Genomic DNA, 19,313 nt, shown 5'->3' with positions numbered 1-19,313 from the left:
AAAGAAAACAAACTGGCTCTCCCGAATGGGGGTGTTGCAGGGCTATGAGAGGTGTTTCAAAACAATATTCCATACTTTAAATGTTTTGGAAACCTTGAATGAAAACAGAGCTAATGGATTTCTTCTTTCCAGACCTTCTCAGAGCTTTTAGTATGCTAGTGTGCACGTTACTTGCCTACAAAAGGGTGCTGACTGAACTATTTGCCCAAATTATAATCATTGGAGTATACAACATTTTTTTGGGGGAGGGGCAGAACTGAGACATACCAAGGTCAGTTTGGGAAATGCTGTATTTGAAAATGGTTTCTATTTAGATATTCTCTTTGCAATCATTTTTGCTCTGTTGATTTGCTTAGCAAAGTCTTCATGTCTGGAACAATATTCTTATTGACTCATCAAAAATCCCCACCCGACACATCGATGAGGGAGGTTTTGTTTGCTGTGTGGCATGTGCAGTGAGAACGTGGATTCTAGTTTCTTCACATTCTTAAAATTTTCTAGACTTCTGACGGAGGGAGGAATCAGAGGAGGTTGGAATCCTGCCTCTGGCAAAGCAAAAGACCAGAGACTGAGCCAGGTGGGGTCTCTCGTCCAGCCCTCTGCTTGCCTCCCTTTACCTGGGCGTGGGCTGAGAAATTCCGGAAGAGTGTGGAATTATTCAGGCTGTCTGTGCTGTTCGATGGCACGCTGGTTTACCTCCTTCCGGAAACAGTGCTGTGTGTGCCATTTGGGTGGTAGGATTCCGGGTCTCCTCCGCCTTTTCATACTATCTAGTTGCTGCCCAGCCTAGGCTCCTTCACGACCAGCCTTTCAGTAAACCACCAGCTAACACACTTACAACCTTCCTTCCTGATATTCCTGTAGCTTCTCTGTGGCTGGGTGGCCCGGCATGGCTGAAGAGGCGGGGGGTAGACGTAGGCACTGTGCCCGGTGTGTGTAACTGGCCTTGAGTGAGGCTGCAGTTGCATGTTATTTCTATTAGGTCACCGTGGAATTTCTAGCAACAACTAATCTTTCAAAGTGTGTTTATTGGTCACAGAATCATTGGGCCAGCCTCTGCCTTCATAGCTGTATTATCTCCATTTTACAGAAGAAGAAACAGGGGCTCAGAGAAGCCTAGTAACCTGCCTTAGGCCACACAGCAAACACCTCATGACCCTGCTCTCCTAAGGCAGCCAGGCTGCTGCTCCCCATGTGTCAAAGCCAATGGCTGTTGCTGGAGGGGTACAGGCTGGCCTGGTGGTGTGATGGGACAGCTTGACCTTAAACAGCCCACAGGAAGGCGGGTGCATCTGGTTTGGGAACAGGCTGCTAGAAAGGTGTCCAGGATGTGGTAGTCTCACCGGAAGGAGCCAGTCAGAATAGCACAGCCTGTGGCCACACGTGGGGCCTGTTCAGCCTCAGGGAGGCCTTGGGAGGCAGCCAGCAGCGAGGCATGGGCTGTGTGCAGGCAGGGCGCTGGCCTGGACGCTGCCCCCACTGAGTAACTTCGTGTTTGGAATGCGTGGGCACATATCGTGCAGCTGCTTCTGGCCGGGGGATATTCTTTTCCAATTTTGAGCCAAGGTGGAGACTGTCTCCTCGTGTCATCCCGGCATGTCCTGGCAAGATGTGAACGATCTGTGAACGATCTCAAGAGACAAGCTTTGCAGAGTGCATCTGACCTGGCTCCTGCCGTCCCGGGAGTTTAGCTCTTCAGCCGGCAGCAGGCTGTGTGGCATGTGTTTCAAGCTCCCCCCTAAGAAAGGGTGCTGGAAATTGAACACTGAACTGATGTGGCTTTTCAAAATGGAATTGGAAATGAAAGGATATTAAATTGCAGACACCCACACAAAGGACTAGTTTCCACTGACTAAACTGCTTTTTTTTTTTGCTGATAGTAGTTGAAAGCAGGGAGAGTAACAGCATCTCTTCCAGCTCTTTCTCTTTTGTTCCCTTGTTTTGATGGTGGCTTATTTCGGGGGGAGGCTCTGGCTGGCCTTGCTTTGTGTCATCTTAGGGATAACAAAGAGGATGAAAGAGATCAGGAAAACAGAGAAGGCAGAACAGAACCAGCAGATACTGTGCTTGAGGAATGAAAATCACCTACGTGGCTCCTTGTCATGTGAGACTGTTGCCTAGCCTCCCGAAGGCCACTTAAGAGTAACCCAGTGAAGCTGGTGAGACTGACCACCACGTCCGTGGCCCCAGTGACTAACTTGATGTCTTATCATCTGGGCCCAGTTCCTCCCCTGGCATCCTGATTTTGCAATGGAGGGTCCTCCATTGTCCTTCATAAACTTTTTTTTTTTTTTTTTAAGTGTTTCACTGTTGCCCAGGCTGGAGTGCAGTGGCACGATCTCTGCTCACTGCAACCTCCACCTCCAGGGCTCAAGTGATTCTCCTGCCTCAGCCTCCTGAGTAGCTGGGACTACAGGTATGCACCACCAGGCCTAGCTAATTTTTGTATTTTTAGTAGAGACAGAGTTTTGCCATCTTGGCCAGGCTGGTCTCAAAACTCTTGACCTCAGGTGATCCACCTGCCTCAGCTTCCCAAAGTGCTGGGATTACGGGCATGCACCACTGCTTGTGGCTATAAAAGTGGTATTCTTGACACTTTGAGTGAAATAAAAATTACCATGGATATCTGTGGTCACTGCCTCTTGCCACCCACCTCCCCCCTTTTCTGGTAGCTCTGTCATCGGACAGCCTTGGTGGGACCATCGGTCATGGTCCCTACCCTCTATGGCCAAGTAGTAGACACATGATCAAATTAGGGCAAGCAGAAGCTCCCCTTAGGATTGCAACGTGAAGCTGGATGCCACTCACAGAGACTATCATGGTGAAGCCGCTGTAGCCCCTGCTCTTGAGACCCCAGCACTGTCTGAGTTCTTGCACTTCCTGAGCCCAGTTTAATATCTGTTTTCCCTCCCATTCTTGGAGCTCCCCTCGCATCTCCAGTGGCTTGAAGTTGCCAGAGATGTTTCTGGGCTTGAGACCAAATGACTCTTTTTCTGCTTCTCACTGCTGAGCAGACACATGTGCGCTGACTTTGCCTGCTGTCTTGGGACCCGGAAGAGCTTTTGGGAAAGGCTCACGGAGCAGCCCCCTCTTGCCTGCCCTGCTGTCTCCCTCCATGCAGGAGGGGAGAAGGTGTCCCCCCACATCCCGGCTGGACATCCCTTTCTGTGCTTCTGCCCAAATCTGAAACTCCCCTTTCCTTGGGACCCATGACTGGGGCCAGCCTGCCTGGGGAGGGCATCCCAGCTGCAGAAAGTTGGGACAGGGTGCGTGTAAACATGTTAATAGAAAGCAGCTTTGAGGGCAAACTAGTTCAGCTTCAGTTACAAACTCTTTCCAAATGTGTTTAACATGAGCCCCTGGCTGTGAGAGTGTCTGTCAAGCTTTCATCCAAGGATGCCGTTTTGTCCCTGCGGGGGATTTTGTTCCTGAGCAGTTTGGGGCAGGGGTGGGAGAGGGAGAGAGGATAGTAAAAAGAGAGCAGTTCGGTGTCTCTAGGCTGGAGTACAAGGCAGATAAAGGGATGTACTGAAGAAGGCAGGAGGCAAAGTTACTTTGGTAATAGCTGCTTGCCCAGCTGCAGTGATTAGGAAACTTGGGAAAAGCATCTTTGGAATCACGTTCTTCCCATCTTATATATAGCCCTTTGCAGATTTCATGCTGTTCTTACAGAAATCTGAACTCCTTACCAGGGTCTTGAGGGCCTGACCTCCTTCCCTCCCTCCCTCCCTCCGCCCCCCTTACTCCGTCCCCACCTGCTCTGCTCAGACACCCACTCCTTGGTTGCCTCCCACAGGCCAGGGCTGCCCCTTGGGGCCTTGGCTGTTCCCCTCACAGGGGCATCCTTCTCCAGCTCCTCATGCAGCCAACCTCCCCTTCAGGCCTTTGATTAAATTCTGCCTCAGACGTCTCTCCCCACCCTGCCCTGTGAGGCAGCGTCCCATGCCCTAGTGTCCTCGACCCCACCGCCTCCCTCTGGCGACACATCACCCCAGGGACAACCGCATTTCATTCTTGATTTTTCCCTCCTCATCTGTTTATCACAATTTAGAATTATCTCACTCATTTGTCAAATGAAGTCTATCTCTGCAGCTAGACTGTGGGGTTGGGGGCATCAGCCTTCAGGTAGAAGGTGCCCGGCAACCTTGTCCCGAGTAGGACCTTCACAGCTGTCTGCTCCGGAGGAAGCAAGGCCATGCGCCACGTGGGATGGAGTTGGGGAGAAGGCCCCCGGGGCCCCTGGATCGAGCTTCCCTCCTCTTTTCAGTGAAGAGATGACCTGCAGCAGGCTGGCTGCAGACGCCCCAGCCTCCCTGCTTTTCCTGCCTGGAGTTTGATGGACAGGTGGCCCTGTCAGGGTGACAGCAGGTTTGTAGTTTTTAGTAATGCAAAGCACTGGTGCAGCAGTGAGCTTTCCTGTGGGTGCTTTTCCGTGACGCCAACAACCAGGTAAATATTTGGAAACGGCCTTGTTGAGGCTTGTGAGGTGGTTTTCCTCCCTCCCCCATAGGCCTGCACCCGCCCCTGGCCACCTTCGGGCCAGATGGTGCCCACAGACCTTTTTGAAGTGGCCGGAGAGGGAGCCCTCTGGGCGCTGGGCCGCTGTGTTTGCAGAGGGTCCTCTTACTGCTGAGCTGGCTGGCACGGGAAGGCCGACACCCCTGATCCTCATTGAGTTCAGACTGGGGTCACTGCGGGTGAGGGGCCTGGGGCCTTTTACATGTCTCAGGAGCTGCTGAGCAGGTCACTCTTCTCCAGGCCACCAGGACTTGGCCCTGCACGTGGCGAATCTGCCCTGAGTCAGCTGAGCGAGGGGGGCTCAGGCAGCCCCCCAGGACGTGGCAGTGGCCGAGGAGGGGAGTGGGGTGGTGCTTGCTGTGACTCACGCCGGTTCTCAGGCAACGTGACAGTCAGGTTCGCTGACTCAGTGGCCTGAGCTCATCCAAAAGCGAATCAGAGAACACAGGGCCTGGGCTCGACCCGCTGGCCTCTCCTGGAGTCATCTGTCACTCATCCTCGTGAGTGCCTGGGAGCTTGGAATGCACATCGCACCGCCCCGGCTCACCTCTTGTTTCTGTGTTTTTCCATTTTGGATTCTTTTCCCCACTCCCTCTGTACTGGGCGTCTTGTGGTCTCTTCTTTTTCTCTGAGAACTCTGAGGGCTACCATTGCATTTGCTAATGATGCCGCAGATGGTGTTGATGTGATGAGGCTTCTATCACTGTACTGATTTTTACCACTTTTAGGGGGACAGGAATCAATATTTCATGAGAGAATGTGAAGTCAGACAGTGAGGTAGAAGCTGGCTTTGATTTTGTGCCAGGCTTTGTCCAGAGGCTGTGGGGACGTGGCTGCTTACTGCTCTTGATTGCGGCTCCTTCTGGCATGGGAAATGTTTCAGTTCCCCAAACTCTCTGAATTGGATCCCTTGTGTGTTCTCTGGCCCTGATTCAAGAACTTAGTTGATTGTCAAGGAAATTCTTTGGCTATATTTTTCTCTTAATATGGTAATGCCTTTTTTCACTTTGGCACTCTCTTTTCAGCAAATCGGGTTAAGACTATTATTTATGGTTCTGACAAAGCAGTTCCCGGGTTGTTGGGACTGGATTTGTAGGTTCCCCTTTAGGAATGTCTCCTGTCCTCTTTGGGGGAATACAAATTGGTTCCATTTGACAGTTCATCGAGTGTGTGACAGTGTGTTAGAGTCCAGGGTTGGCCAGCTACAGCCAGTAGTCCAAAGCTGGCTCTGTCTGTTGTTGTAAATAAAGTTTTATTGGGACATGGTCATGCTCACTTGTTTAGGTAGAGTCTGTGGCTGCTTTCACTCTGCACCAGCAGAGTTAAATAGTTGGGATGAAGACCACGTGGCCTGTGAAGCCAAAAACATTTACTTCCTGGCCCTTTACAGAAAAAAAAAAAATTGCCAACCCCAGTGATAGGCAATTAACACCTTGTTCTAGAGGGGCTGAAACTGGCTGGAGGCAACAATGCTCATAAGAACCGAGTGAGGTGAAGCACTAGGGGGCCAAGGGGAGCAGGAAGGGAAGCTGATTTTGTTTGCTCTTTCTTTTGCCAGAGATTGTGCTTTTTTTTTTTTTTTCCTAAGATGAAGCTTTTGTCTTCCCACAGTAAGCAGACGGAGGCCTTAATTTTGTTCGTTTCTCTGTGACATTGGTAGAAAGGAGTCTGTCAGAATTCCAAGCTACTTGGAAAATTATTATCCAATATTGAGATCCTAATGGATCTTTCAAGGTCCAGTTTGTTCATTCTTTCAGTGATTCCTTATTAATTCCCTGATTTTATATGTGTTGAACATCTTCTTGGCCAAACACGTATTAAGTGCTGAAGGTGCAGCAACAGTGGGCAAAGCCATGGGGCTTAAGAGCTAGTGTGGGAAACAGGTGAGGTAAAGTAAACATGGCAGTAAGTTCAGTGCATGAAGCAAACACGTGAAGAGGTAGAAGGCATTGGGCTACAAAGTCGCAGAGAGTGTAGGCAAGGAATCTTATCTGAGGGGGTGACATCTAAGCTGAGATGGACAGGACAGCGAGAGCAGGCCAGTGAAGCAAGTGGGGTGATAAGACTTGCAGGTGGAGTTGCTTTATTTCCCATTTCTGCTCAGTCTGCAGAACCTGGGTCTTGGGTTAAATAAAAACTGTCATTTCCTAGTGAGTTTATTAGAACCCTCCAGAACAAGTTTCTGGTTAGCTGGTTTCTTTGTGTGTTGTCTCATTTCTTTTTGGTTCTGGTTCTTTGGGGTTCCTGCTCATACTCTGGAAAACTCCAGTGTCTTAAGTAGTTGGTCTTCCAAGAGTCTGAAAGCACAAAGCTTCCTGATGATCTGATCACCTCTCAACCATAGCAGGATCAATGCAATTCCATAGCTCATTTTCTAAAGCCATCCAGAACGCTTTCTGTAGCAAGAGAGACTAAGACCTGGTGAATTGTGGACTGATTATCCTAGTAAACATGCTAGTTGACAGTTGGTTTGGCTAAACAAATCACCAGAATCTGATAATGGGAACATGTAACTCATGGTATTTCCTTCTTTGCTTTATCTACCAGGCAGCTCACAGAAACCACTGGCCTTCCCTGTGTTTCCATTTTGTGTTGTAAATATATGTTTAGTTGACTTACTATAAAAGTCCCTTTGCCATTGACCATATCAAATTATTCTTATATAGAAGAGGTTATACATGTTTTAAAGATTTAAAAATGAATTTGAAAAGAATGCTACATCCAGGGTAACTTCCCTGCATATGGGGCCCACAGAAGAAGCCCTGTGGGGTCACGGATAATGAGGAGCCAGAGTGCCTTCAGTGCAGTTTAGCAGATGCTGAGAGGCTGCTGTGTGCTGGACCCTGAGCCCACCAAATAGAGCAGGACTGAGCCCCTACCCACGATGATTGCCGGAAGATACAATCTGTTACCTTTGCCTCACTGAGCCTCGAGCTTACAGCCGTATAGACAGCTGAAAAGCAGGCTGCATCAGTTACTCAGTTACCCAGACCCAAACGCCAGGCCTTGTCTAACCCCAGTTATTACCTAATTTTAAGATCCCAATGGATCTTTTAAGACCTGGCTTGTTCATTCTTTCATTTGTTCACTTAGTCATTCACTGATTTTGCAAATATTTCTGGAATCTGCCACGGACACACACCGTTGTAGGTAGCAGCATCAGCCACCCTGAAGTTGGTGGATGAAAGGGGACAGATCAAAGGGGCTGATGTACGGAGGAGACACAAGTTAGACTTGACCAAGACAATATTATTCCTCCTCCGGATGCCACGAATATATGCAGTCATTAGCTGTTGGGCCCCCGTGCAGCACTGTTGACATTTTGTGGTTTAAACACTGAAGAGTAAGGGAATATTGGAAATGGCAAACATCTGGTACAGTGTAAGGGAGACTAAATGTTTTGGTGGTGTTCCTAAACACTGGGGAGAAAAGTCGTTTCATTTTCTCATCTGTGCACTCTCTCTCTGTTTTTGCATACCGTCCTCTGTCCTCCTCCTCTTTTTCCTTTTCTCTCCCTTCATCTCCCCACTTCTCTGATGTCTCCCACCTGAACCCCTTCCACCTTGCTGTCCTTCCGCCCATCCTGCCTCTTCTACTCTTTCCCTAGATGGTGGTAATCACATGTCAGTGGGAGGAACAGATGATGGCAGCTGGGTCGCGTGGTTCTTCTCAGTCTGTATATGTCAGTGATCTCAGTGCCCATCTGGCAGGTCCTTCCTGCCCTGGCTCTTCTGCTCACTGCAGCCACCCTTGACTTTGTGGTCACTGATAACCTTCACCTCCTATAATCTGAATCCCAAGCTTCTCAGTCCTGGTCCACCGCCTCCCCTCCTGCTCCATTCCGAACCCTGAACGGAAGCTGAATGGAACCCTGAATGGAAGTTGAAATATCAATGGGTCATTGCTTTTCACAGTCCTCTGTGAAAGGTTATCCAAGCCAGTATCCGGAGAATTCCTGTCCACTGCCTCCCTATCTGGAGAAGCTGGAAGAGCCAGCTTCATCAGCATGTGACCCCTGTCCTCACAGGCCCTATGCCCTGGGGGTCGCTGTTTTAATTTTACCTTTGAATTTGTATTTTTTGTGAATAAAATCCTGTGAGCTAATGGAGCATACTTGGGGGGGGTTGGGGTTTTAGCTCAGGTTGGATTCCTCCTTCTACTGCCTCCACACTCCCTGGCTCCCTGACTCCTCCAGCCCCACCTGACCTTCCCTTCCTTGTCTGTATGCAGGGGTCATTGCTGCTCTCCATCCCTGGAAGGAGTGTAGGCATAGGGAAGTTCTAGGTTCCAGTGTGGGCACCGCATAACATGCTGGTGGTGCAGGGCTCAGGCTGATGATGCCATGGTTGTTCTGTGGTCTCCTGGGCAGGGTCAAGCCACTCCCACCCTGATCTAGGTGCTGAGTGTACCCTGACACAGAAGCGGCAGTGCCCCTGGGGTCATCCATTGTCCATGTGTTGGAGGGGTGGACGCTTAGGGAAGATGCTTGGCTCGACTTCCCCACCCCCAGCCACGGTGCAGTCTGCGGTCCAGTGGCAGTGGGCACAATGCCAAGTCGTGAGGCCTCCGGTGTCTGCACTCACTGTCCCGTAAATAACCACAGCAATAACTAGCAAAGTAAAAACATCGTGATAGGTCGAGAGACACAGAATGTGGAAGAAAGGAAAAAGCTTTATATTTTAGTACCTTTAACAGTACTTTCTGTATGCTTTATGAACGAGGAGCCTGCATTTTCATTTTGTACTGGGCTCTGCTAATTTTGTAGCTGGTCCTGCCCCCTAGTAGCCCAAGTCAGCAAATCTTTGGTTCATCTGAGTCCACAGTCCACTGACCCGCCCCTTTTCACAGCTCCTCCCCTGCCCATGTGCTCACTTCCCACCTTACCCAGCTTGAATCACTTCCTCAAGCAAGTCTTTGGATGCTGACATCCCCGTAAACAACTCTTCTGTGGCCTGGTTTGATTTTCCTTAGGAGGCAAACAAGTTCTATGGCACTGCTTCTTGCTGGGTATGGAGGATGTGCTATTTTGTCCATTGCATATTTTTTAAAGAAAATGAAAGGCTAGCATAACTGTTTCCAGAAGGCGCATTGAATCACTCAGTTGAGTCCTAGCCAGTTCTGCAACATTAGCCTTTGAAGCAAACTTGAACCAACACTGGACCAGCCTGGAAGTCCCAGCCTCCGGAAATGATGTGGTGGATTCTGCAGATTCAGCAACAAAAATATTTTTGTAACTCAGGAGCACTTAGTAATTTTCAAAGGAGAGAAAGGAGTAATTGACTTGGCTCATTAGGTTGAGAAAAAGTTGCCAATTTTTTCTTTTGTTTTGGTGTTATTGGATTGTTTAATATTTCTTTTCTCCAAGCTTCAGGGAATGAGATTGAATGAAATGAGCTCTCAGGTGCTACTAGGCAGAACCCTGAATGTAAGATGAAATATTGACAGGTCGTTGCTTTTCACAGTCCCCTGTGAAAGATTACTGGCCAAGCCAGCATCAGGATAATTGCAGGAATCCTCTCTCCTCTTGCAGGGATAGAAGTTTGCAGGGGTCATCTGACCCCATGGGGGAGTTGTATGAAAAGGGATTTATTAGGGACCCTGTGGCTGTTTGGATCTTGCCCATTTAACGATTGTCTGCTAATGGATTTTCTGGAACACAACCAGGTTTTCTGTAAAGAATGCTAATTGTTAGAGCTGAGATGATCATTGGATATCACTGGGCACAACTCTGTAATTTTAGAGGTGGTAAAACTGCAACCCAGAGAAAGTAATAGAGCTGTCCCAGGTTGCAGAGTGAATTCATATAGGAATAAGACCCAACCCAGATGTTCTGCTGTCTGGGACAGTGTTCTCCCGTCATATGTGGAACCCGAGGGGGTAATATGTGTGCGTGTGTGTGCATGTATGCATATACACATAAGTGTTTTGTCCAGGTTTTCACTTCTGCCCTACCTTGGTTGATCTGGAGAATGAGGCCGAGGCATGCCATCAGCCTGGGGGCCTCACTCAGCACAGGCCCAACTTTTCTGCGCTGGGGAAGTTCCAGCAGTTATGGTTCATCTATGGTTCTGTTATGGAACCCACACCACACATAGCGCCCCCAAAGCCGAGGCTATGTGCACAGACCTCCCCTCATTTCCCGTGGTGGGCCCCTGCTTGGATTCTTCCTAAACCCCCCTTTGCCCTGCTCTGTGTTGTACCCACTCTGGTCTCCTGCCCCTGTGGAGTGATTCCGAGCACAGGGCAGCTGTTTCCCCACTGGCTGCTGTGTGCCCTAGGCAAATGGGAGGTGGGCAGTGGGCTGCTGAGAAGCATACCTGGAGTGCAGGTCGGGGTCAGGGAGGGCTCCAGGCCCGGTACCACCACCACCCACGGTGGGACCTGCAGTCCCCTCATCAGCAGAACAGCTGTGAAGCCATCCTGCCTGTCCACAGGGGGGCAGGTCGTGAAGGCTGCGTGCTTGGCGGAGCGGGAGAAGCTCTGGGAGATGCCAGACATGTGCCCTTGGAGTGGTTTCCCTGCCTTGCCCAGACTCTGTTTCCACCGCCTGAACCTCCCTGTCACCACCATGGAACTGTTGTGACCATTGCTTTCCTCTTAAGCAAGTTAGCAGCCATCTCCTGCCTCACCCTGCAAAAAAAAGTGCATGAAGGAGTATGGACTCACAGACTCTTTTCTAAACATTGTTAGGTGCTGGTATCAGGATCTTCTCTTAAAATGAAGCACTTTCCCCAGGCTTTGGAAGACACTCTGGTTGCCCACCCTCCAGCCTGCTTCCCTGCTGGCAGAGCCCTGGGTTTGGTTTAGGTCCATCCCTGACCCCGCCGCATAACTGACTCAAGGCAAATCCTCAGGGTCCAATGCAGTCAGGGGGTCGCTCCCATGGCCCTGCTCCAATGGGTCACTGCTTGATTGGATGTTGCTGATGACCTACAAGGAGGAGGGTGCCGAGGTGCTTTTGGGACTTTGCAAAGAGATGCTTCCATGGCACGGTCACGGACACAGTCATGCCTTGATGTGATTTCTGGAATGGTGGTGTCCGTCTTGTGGCTGTGAGGACAGGCTGAGGTTGACTGGATGGAGGGAAGAAAGGGGGCTTGTCCTCGATGCTGTCTTTTTTTTTTTTTTTTTTTTTTTTTTTTTTTTTTGTGGCAGAGTCTTGCTCGTCTCCCTGGGCTGGGGTGCAATGGTGCAATCTTGGCTCACTGCAACCTCTGCCTCCTGGGTTTACACGATTCTCCTGCCCAAGCCTCTGAGGAGCTGGGATTACAGGCACACACCACCACACCCAGCTAAGTTTTGTAGTTTTAGTAAAGACAGGGTTTCACTATATTGGCCAGACTGGTCTCGAACTCCTGACCTTGTGATCTGCCTGCCTTGGCCTCCCAAAGTGCTGGGATTACAGGCCTGAGCCACCACGCCTGGCCTTGATGCTGTCTTTGAGACTTCGACTTACCATCCTGGCACCAGCCTGCCGTTGGACAGGTGTCTACACTACATACTCCATTTGGAGCTGGGTTGTCACTTGCAGCTGGAAACACCCTAACTGATACACACAAACCATTTTTAGTGCTGGTCTATGTTTGGCCCTTATGGAAGATTCTAGGCTGAGCTGCCCATGGTGAGGGAGGTGGACTTTGTGTCTTCTTATTGCTCTTTGTCCTGGTGGCTTGGATGTTTCTCTGCCCATGAGACAAAAGCCTAGAGGGCAAGGGTGGGTTTTCTTAATCGTATGTTCCCTGCATGAAGCACATAGGCGGCACGCCATGAATGGTTGTTGAGAAAGCTTTTTCTCCGGCGCAGTGTTTTGTGAACTGATGCTGCAGCCCTGCATGCTGTTCGTTTGTTGTTGTAATCCGCATGAATGGTAAGAGCCGTCTTTAATCATGCCACGGTCCAGCCTCTTCCAAGGTGTTAGCATAACTCCCACTACCTGGTCAGCCTCTTGCCTGTGGCTAGGATTTTGCAATTTACATAGACATGCTGGGAAGACATGGAGCCCCTGCCCAGCACTTCTGACACCCTCACTGGGGCTGTTTCTCCACTACCTGGGTGGCTGTATAGGACATTAGGGGATTCGTGTCTTCCTAAAGTCCCTCTGTTGAGAGACTTCTGGTTCTGTTGACAGGATACTATTTCAGCGTTGTGAGTCCCTGCAGGCTGGGTTCAGGTGGCGTTTTCATTCTAGATGCTCCCTCTCTTCTTCTGGCCTCCCAGGCTCCCTGCTCCTAAGACTGGGAGAACTGGCCTGTGCTGGCCTCACTGCAGAAAGACTGTCGTCCCTGAAGGTCTTGGGCCAAACTTGAGGTATAAGCTCTTTGAGGGCGACCTGAGGTCTCTGCCTGGGCTCTATGAGAGCGGCGTGGGTGTTTCTGCCACCTCACTGCTGTCGTGCCCATACTTGCATTTTCTTTCCCCCTAAGCAGTGCGAGGATCTGGCATGAGGAGTGGGGCTCGCAGGCCCTCCTCCTTCTCCTCTTCCCCTTGGCCTTTTCCTCTGTCAGTGGAGGACAGATGTTGGCCCCATTTACTTCTGGGCACACTGGGGGGCTCCAGGGAAATGAGGAAGTGGCTAAGGAGAGGAGCTGCCACCTTCAAGATGGCCTGTGGCTGGTGCTGCTTTAAAGGGAGACTTGGAGATACTTTGCTATGGGTGGCACGGGAACCAGCCTGGAGATAGCAGCGCAGGGGCCTTGAACTCAGAGTGTGTGGGCCCGGCGGGACTTCACGGCGCCTGTGGCTGTGCACTTCCAGCCATATCTACGCTGCATCTCCTCCACATTCCCCCGTGGAGCTGATGTCTAGACAGCTATGGAATTAAATGCTCAATTACCGAGTAGGAATTTGGCCAGCAGAGGTATAGCTGCTGAGCAGACAGGCTCGAGGTGAGGTCCCCGGCTGAGAACAGGCCCCACTTGGCTCTGGAATGAGTGGAGGGGCCTGATGCTCCTGCAGCCAGTGGCTTCTGTGGGGAGCTGGGGCAGTGACCCCCAAAAGGCAGTTTGACCTCGTAGAGAGCTGTAAATCTGACCTGGCCAACATCTCTGCAACACATCATTCCCTCGCAAAGATTTCTGCCTGTGATTGGAATTCTGAGTGAACTCGTACCGGGAGTGTGGGTCTGAGAGCTGGGAAGCCCGTTCTCTTGTTTAGCCAGGCTGCCCATCGGCTGTGGGAAGTGCCCCCATCTCTGAGCCTCAGTTTCCATGTCTTTAAAATGGGGGAAAAAATCTAGTCCAACTCCTAAGGGGGCCATGAAAGTACTTTGCCACCCGCCAGGCAAAAGCTTATTCCTCTCACAGAGATCCAGGGTTTGCAGTGTAAGCCCCTCCCCACTCTGCCACTTGTATCTTGCTGTTTTCTGCCTTAAGGTTGCCCTTCATGACCTAGGAGATGTCTGAGTGGGTCGAAACTTAAACGAGATGATAGTTGGTGGTGCCCATTGGCACAGCCTTGCCTAAATGGCCACTTACGTAGCTGCATTTCCTTCTCTGGGTTCAGGTGAGGACTGCTTCCTCGGGAGACTCCCTGGGCTCACATCGCTGGTAAGCCCGTGTGGTCACTCGAGTGTGACCGAGCCATGCTTGCCCACGGGGTGCTCTGGGCTCCATTTTTGGCAGCAGGCAGTGTCCCCTGGAAGCCTGGCCCATGCTGGGAGTGTGGGGAGCAGCGCCCATGGGCAAGCAGCCGGCAGCCTCCATCTCTCGCTCCCTGCCCGGGGCTCCCCCGCCCAGCCTCACAACTTCTCCAAAAGTGTTTGTCTCCTTTCCGCATCCTCTGGGCCTGAACTCAGACTGTGGAAAAGAAGAGCTGGAAGGAAGGTTAGTTGCTTTTCGGTCTTTCTGCCTCCTGAGGTCTCCTGAGACATACAGCTTGGGCCTGCCTCCCTTTCTAGGAGGTGCAGATGTGTGGTAAGGACAGGGGATGAGTGAGATGAGAATTACGACTCCCACAGCGAGTCCTGCCTCATAACTTCCTGATGGGTTTTCAGTATGTGGCGAAGCAGATGCCTGCTGGGCCCCCTTCGTGAGTTGAGTGTGACCTCCTGCCTCCTGTCTGTGTCCTTGGCAGTGAGGCCACCCAGCTCCGGCAACCTGTGCCACCCCGTCCCTCTACCTGTCCCAAGCCCAGCCCCGAAGGCTTCAAAGGCCTGGTCTTCCAGCCAGTCTGGGGTCTGAAGGGATGGCAGTGGTCCGGGCGGACCTCCCCCAGTGTGGCCTAGTGCAGATCCCAGCCCTGCCTCCTGCCCCGCCTGCACGCCGTGACTGCTGAAGTCATGCCTGGCAGAGGTTGCTGGCTCAGGCCCAGAGTAAACACGCTACGCCAAGCTCGCTGGTGTGCTGCTGGATGCCGACGAGCTTGAGGAGTGTGGGGAGTGAGCGTGCGGCCGAGTAGGGATGCTGCAGGCCTGCACCTCTCCCCAGCTGCCCTGCACGCTGTAGCCTCAGGCAACCTCGTGGGGAAAGGGTCACCCACTGTCTGGGCAGACCTTTACCATGGCTGGCTGACACGGGCTGGCGGTGGGAAGGTGGTGAATGGTTCCTCCTGTTGGATTTGCACAGGCCCAGATGCTCACAGCAAAACCAACACTAGATGATGCTCACAGGAGCCAACCGGTATTCAAACAGCGGCTCAGATCTGAAGTCGCTTCATCCTCACGGTGGACTAGTGAGGGAGCTATACATTAGTCCCATTTTCCAGATGAGAATACTGAGACCTGAGTAGTCATAAGCTCAGGCCCCAATCTAGATCACGCAGCCTGGCCCCAGGTCTGTGCTCTTGACAATGGGCAGTGCTCTCCTGGTCCTCTTGGTATCTGTGATCTGAGGGACCTTCCTCCTCACAGTCTCATATAGTCAGTTTGAGGTCCTGGACCTTTCTTCATACCCCTTTCTCCTTCCATGAGTTTTCTCACTCAGCACCTTCCTTATTTGGTGTGTGTTGGGGGGATATTTGTAGTGTGGTGCTGTGCCGTGGACGAGAGAGTCTGTTTTCCCGGTCCCAGGTCCAGGTTTCAATCCCTGCTCTGTCTCAAGTCACCCAGTCTCTTGGAACCTCAGTTTCCTCATCTGTGAAATGGGTGTGGTGGTCACCCCATCTCATCAGCAATTGTCTGCTCTATCCCTGGCTACGGAGATGGCTCAGGTGACCTCTGGGTTCCACCCACCCCACCGCCTGGTCCCCTGGCTCTTTCTTTTTTGAGATGGACAAACATGAGGCTGTGGAGTTGCTGTTCTCATGGGGGCTGGGGTGGCTCTCTGCTTTCTGGGCCTGGTCCATGTTGTTCAGGGCACCTGCTTGTTCTAAGTGAACAAAGGCTAAAGGAACTTGGGAGGTCTGCTTGGCTCTGAGGAAGGCAGAGAGAGAAGGGGCCCTGATGCCTTCCCTGATGGAGCTAGGGAGGCCCTTCTGTGGTTCCCCCAGCTCCTTAGCCCAGGTGACTCTGGAGCTGGCTTCTGTTCCATTTTGTTATGCAGAGTTATTTGGGGCTCCTGGCTTTGCCTGACCTTTGTGGGACTCTGGAGATCAGGGCTTCTGGAGTTAGCCAGTCAGCCTGCCTGGGCCAGGGAGTGTAGGTGGCTGACCGAGGCCTTTTCAGGAGAGGAGAGACAGCCCACCTGCTGGGTCTTGCTGTCTTGGGTCCCAGAAGCCTTGCTGTCCCTATGCTCCATCTCTGCCCTCTGCAGTGTGGCCCGTACTCAGCATAGCCATGCACCTAACTGAGTCAGTGCAATGCCCTGCCCGCAGAGCCCCCCAAATATTCCAGGACTCGGGACGGATGTGCACATGATGAGTCGGGGCAGGTATCACCACCTGTAGCTTGGGATCGTCCCCTGGGGCTTGGCTCTCTCAGGCTGCCCCAGGCAGTCTTGTTCCAAACCCTAAATTCGTTTTGTCTTCCTCTGTCTCCTGGCCTCAAGGTTTCAGGGCGCATCTATGCTGATAGCTTTAAGATGTGATGAGACGCCGACTTGGCCTCCGGCAACCTCCCCACTGTTTCCTTGGCACGTCTGCAGTTTCATTGCTCACTGGCTCCCACACAGCTTGCAATGGGTGGATTACGGGTGGGAGGGGAGTGCGGTTCTGCCCCCAGCAAAGGGATGTGAGTTGTGAACTCAGTTTCCCACCACACCTGGTGTTTCCAAATGGGCCGTCACTATCCCTGCTTGGTTTTCCATGATACCTGTGCCTTTACCCATTTGGTGAAATTAAACACATTGAGCCACACCGGCCGTTGTGGTTTCAGGGCAAGCTGCCTGTCCTGCTGCTTGGCCGCTCCTCGGAGCTGCGGCCGGGAGAGTTCGTGGTCGCCATCGGAAGCCCGTTTTCCCTTCAGAACACAGTCACCACTGGGATCGTCAGCACCACCCAGCGAGGCGGCAAAGAACTGGGGCTCCGGAACTCGGACATGGACTACATCCAGACCGATGCCATCATCAACGTGAGCCTCTGTCCCTCTGCGGGTGGGGGTTAGGTCAGGGTCTTGTCATAGGAGAGGAGTCAGCATAGGTCTTGGCCCCCACCTGTCTTGTAGTTTACATGAAGTGATGGAACTGGACCCAGCCATGTGGATTCTAGTGCCAGCAGCACGGCAGGGGTCACACAGCGGGGACAGTGACATGGGAGCAGGTGGACAGCCAGCCTTATCCCAGGAGGAAGAAGTTGTGTTGGGTGCTTTAGGGTGATCTCAGTTGGCATCAGGACTTCAGAGAGAAAAATTCCCCATTTACAGCACATCTAAAACTTTCTGAAAATTGTTTAGGTCATTTTTTTTCCGAGCAAAATATTAGGTTAATGGGAAGGAATCTCAGAAAAGAACCATGCCCCACACTCTAGGCACTGTGCTCAGGAAACAGCCAGGCTGGGACGTAGACTAGACCGTGTTATGACACAATTTGTCACCTTTTCATTTCTGTTTAATTGCAGTATGGAAACTCCGGAGGCCCATTGGTAAACCTGGTAAGGTCTTTTGAACCTATGTTACATCATTTATCTATGTACATGCTGGGTTTTTTTTTTTTTTTTTGAGGCAGGGGGTCTTTTCCAACATGAGCTTGCCACAAAGCGTGCTATCAAATTCCTTTAAAATGAGCTCTGTGAATGTACTGCATGCTTGCAATGACCCTACGGATCTTTTCTGGAAAGAGTAAGGCAGGCTGGAGGTGAGGTTTGGAAGTGTTAAGCCAGAGAACACAATTGTGTCTCAGAATTACAGATGAACACCGTAAAATTCAGGGCCAATGCAGGAGTAAGGTGAAGGTCACCAAAAGTGCTGGCCAGTCCCTGAAAGCACCTCCTCCAGATGAAATCTCCTGGGCTGCTGAAGGAGCTGGCTGGGCTCATCCACACTTTCTCTTGGCCAGGAATCCTCCCTTAAGGCCTGGCTGGAATGAGGAGGAGTTACCCACCCACAAAGATATCACTTAAGTCGACCCTTAAATACTTGAGCAGAAAAAGTGATGCCTTACAACATAGATTGTCAGTGCTAGTGGGCAGCTCAGGGGACATAGACAGGGGCCGTCTTTAGCAAGGCCCAGTGTGATGGCACCTCCTTGATGGTGCCTTGGCATCAGGTACTGAAATCTCAGCACTTGTGGGAAGTGTGCAAGGAGCCATGTAGACTTACTTGGCAACTTTCCCTTCCCAGTAGAGGGCAGTTGTGCTCCCAGCTCTGCCCCCTGCCCTCTGCCTCCTCCCGCAGCACCCCGAGGATGGAGTGGAGATGCGCTTTGCTGGTAATGAAGCATGACAGCCCTGAGCTCTAGGGTTGTTTCCCCCTGGAGTCAGCAGAGTCGTCTTAAGATCATTAGAAATGGGAGAAGCAGGAAGGTGTGGGCAGCCACCTAAAGGACTTTGAGCCTTTGGAAACGTATTCCTTGTGAAACAGGAGCAAATAATGTCATGCATTTTGAAACGATCTGTGCTTACTGCGAGGTGAGCACCTGGTGCCAACCTGGGGTGTGTGTGATTCTTCCACAGCTGAGCCTGGCTCACGCTGCCTGGGTGTCCTGCTGCCCCTCTCCCTGCTCCCCAGGGGATCCCCTCCTTGCAGCTCCCCACTTTTGTCTCTGAAATAGCTCAGGGACTTCTTCCATGCTTATTCCCCACTCTCTTTGGGTGTATACTTGCCGGTAAAGCTTCACGATTCAGTAAGCCGTGTCCTTCTTGCTTTTCAGGACGGTGAAGTGATTGGAATTAACACTTTGAAAGTGACAGCTGGAATCTCCTTTGCAATCCCATCTGATAAGATTAAAAAGTTCCTCACTGAGTCCCATGACCGACAGGCCAAAGGTAAGCAAGGCCCACACAGCCCCAGGGACTGCAGAGATTCGGCCTGAAGCTCAGCTGCCCTTTGAGACTTGGGCAAGGGAAATGCAGCAGCCCCAAGGCTAGCCAGGCCATCTCCGACCCAGAAGTGAAAGGGAATTCACATTACTAAGTCCCTGGTAGTAGGTCAGAGATGTTTCACCACTTTTGTCCTACCATCATGGCAGTTTCACATGATTCAGTCTAATCTGTGCCAGGCACAAGCCTCGGTGATTTCTGTACATTATTCCACTTTATTTATGTATGACACTTAATTCTTTTGCCCTATCAGTTAGGAATTACTAGTCCCATTTTGCTAATAAGAAAACTGAGGTTCAGGGAGATCATTCTACAAACGCTTATTGTCCCATCTGCTCCAAGTCAAGCAGGGAGCTTGGCAGTGGATGAGTCAACTGGGGCCTGGGGCTCAACTGGGACCTTTGCCAGTGTGTCATTTATGCTCTGTTGGGGGATGGGGAGGCTGACAG

The 19,313-nt window shown here is 51.3% G+C and overlaps 1 protein-coding gene across 1 annotated transcript in view; it reads left to right on the top strand.

Moving 5' to 3' along the window:
- Window positions 1–19,313, top strand: part of HTRA1 (HtrA serine peptidase 1) — a 52,203-nt gene that overhangs the window by 27,333 nt on the left and 5,557 nt on the right. Inside the window, exons 4-6 of the mRNA XM_017497909.2 lie at window positions 16,766–16,960; window positions 17,446–17,478; window positions 18,696–18,810. Coding sequence (XP_017353398.1) covers window positions 16,766–16,960; window positions 17,446–17,478; window positions 18,696–18,810 — 343 coding nt within the window. The remainder of the gene's footprint in view (window positions 1–16,765; window positions 16,961–17,445; window positions 17,479–18,695; window positions 18,811–19,313) is intronic.

Source organism: Cebus imitator, unplaced genomic scaffold, assembly GCF_001604975.1.
Source record: "Cebus imitator isolate Cc_AM_T3 unplaced genomic scaffold, Cebus_imitator-1.0 Scaffold235, whole genome shotgun sequence".
Taxonomy (NCBI): Eukaryota; Metazoa; Chordata; class Mammalia; order Primates; family Cebidae; genus Cebus; species Cebus imitator.
The sequence above is the reverse complement of the archived record's forward strand: the minus strand, read 5'-3'. Positions and strand labels throughout refer to the sequence as shown.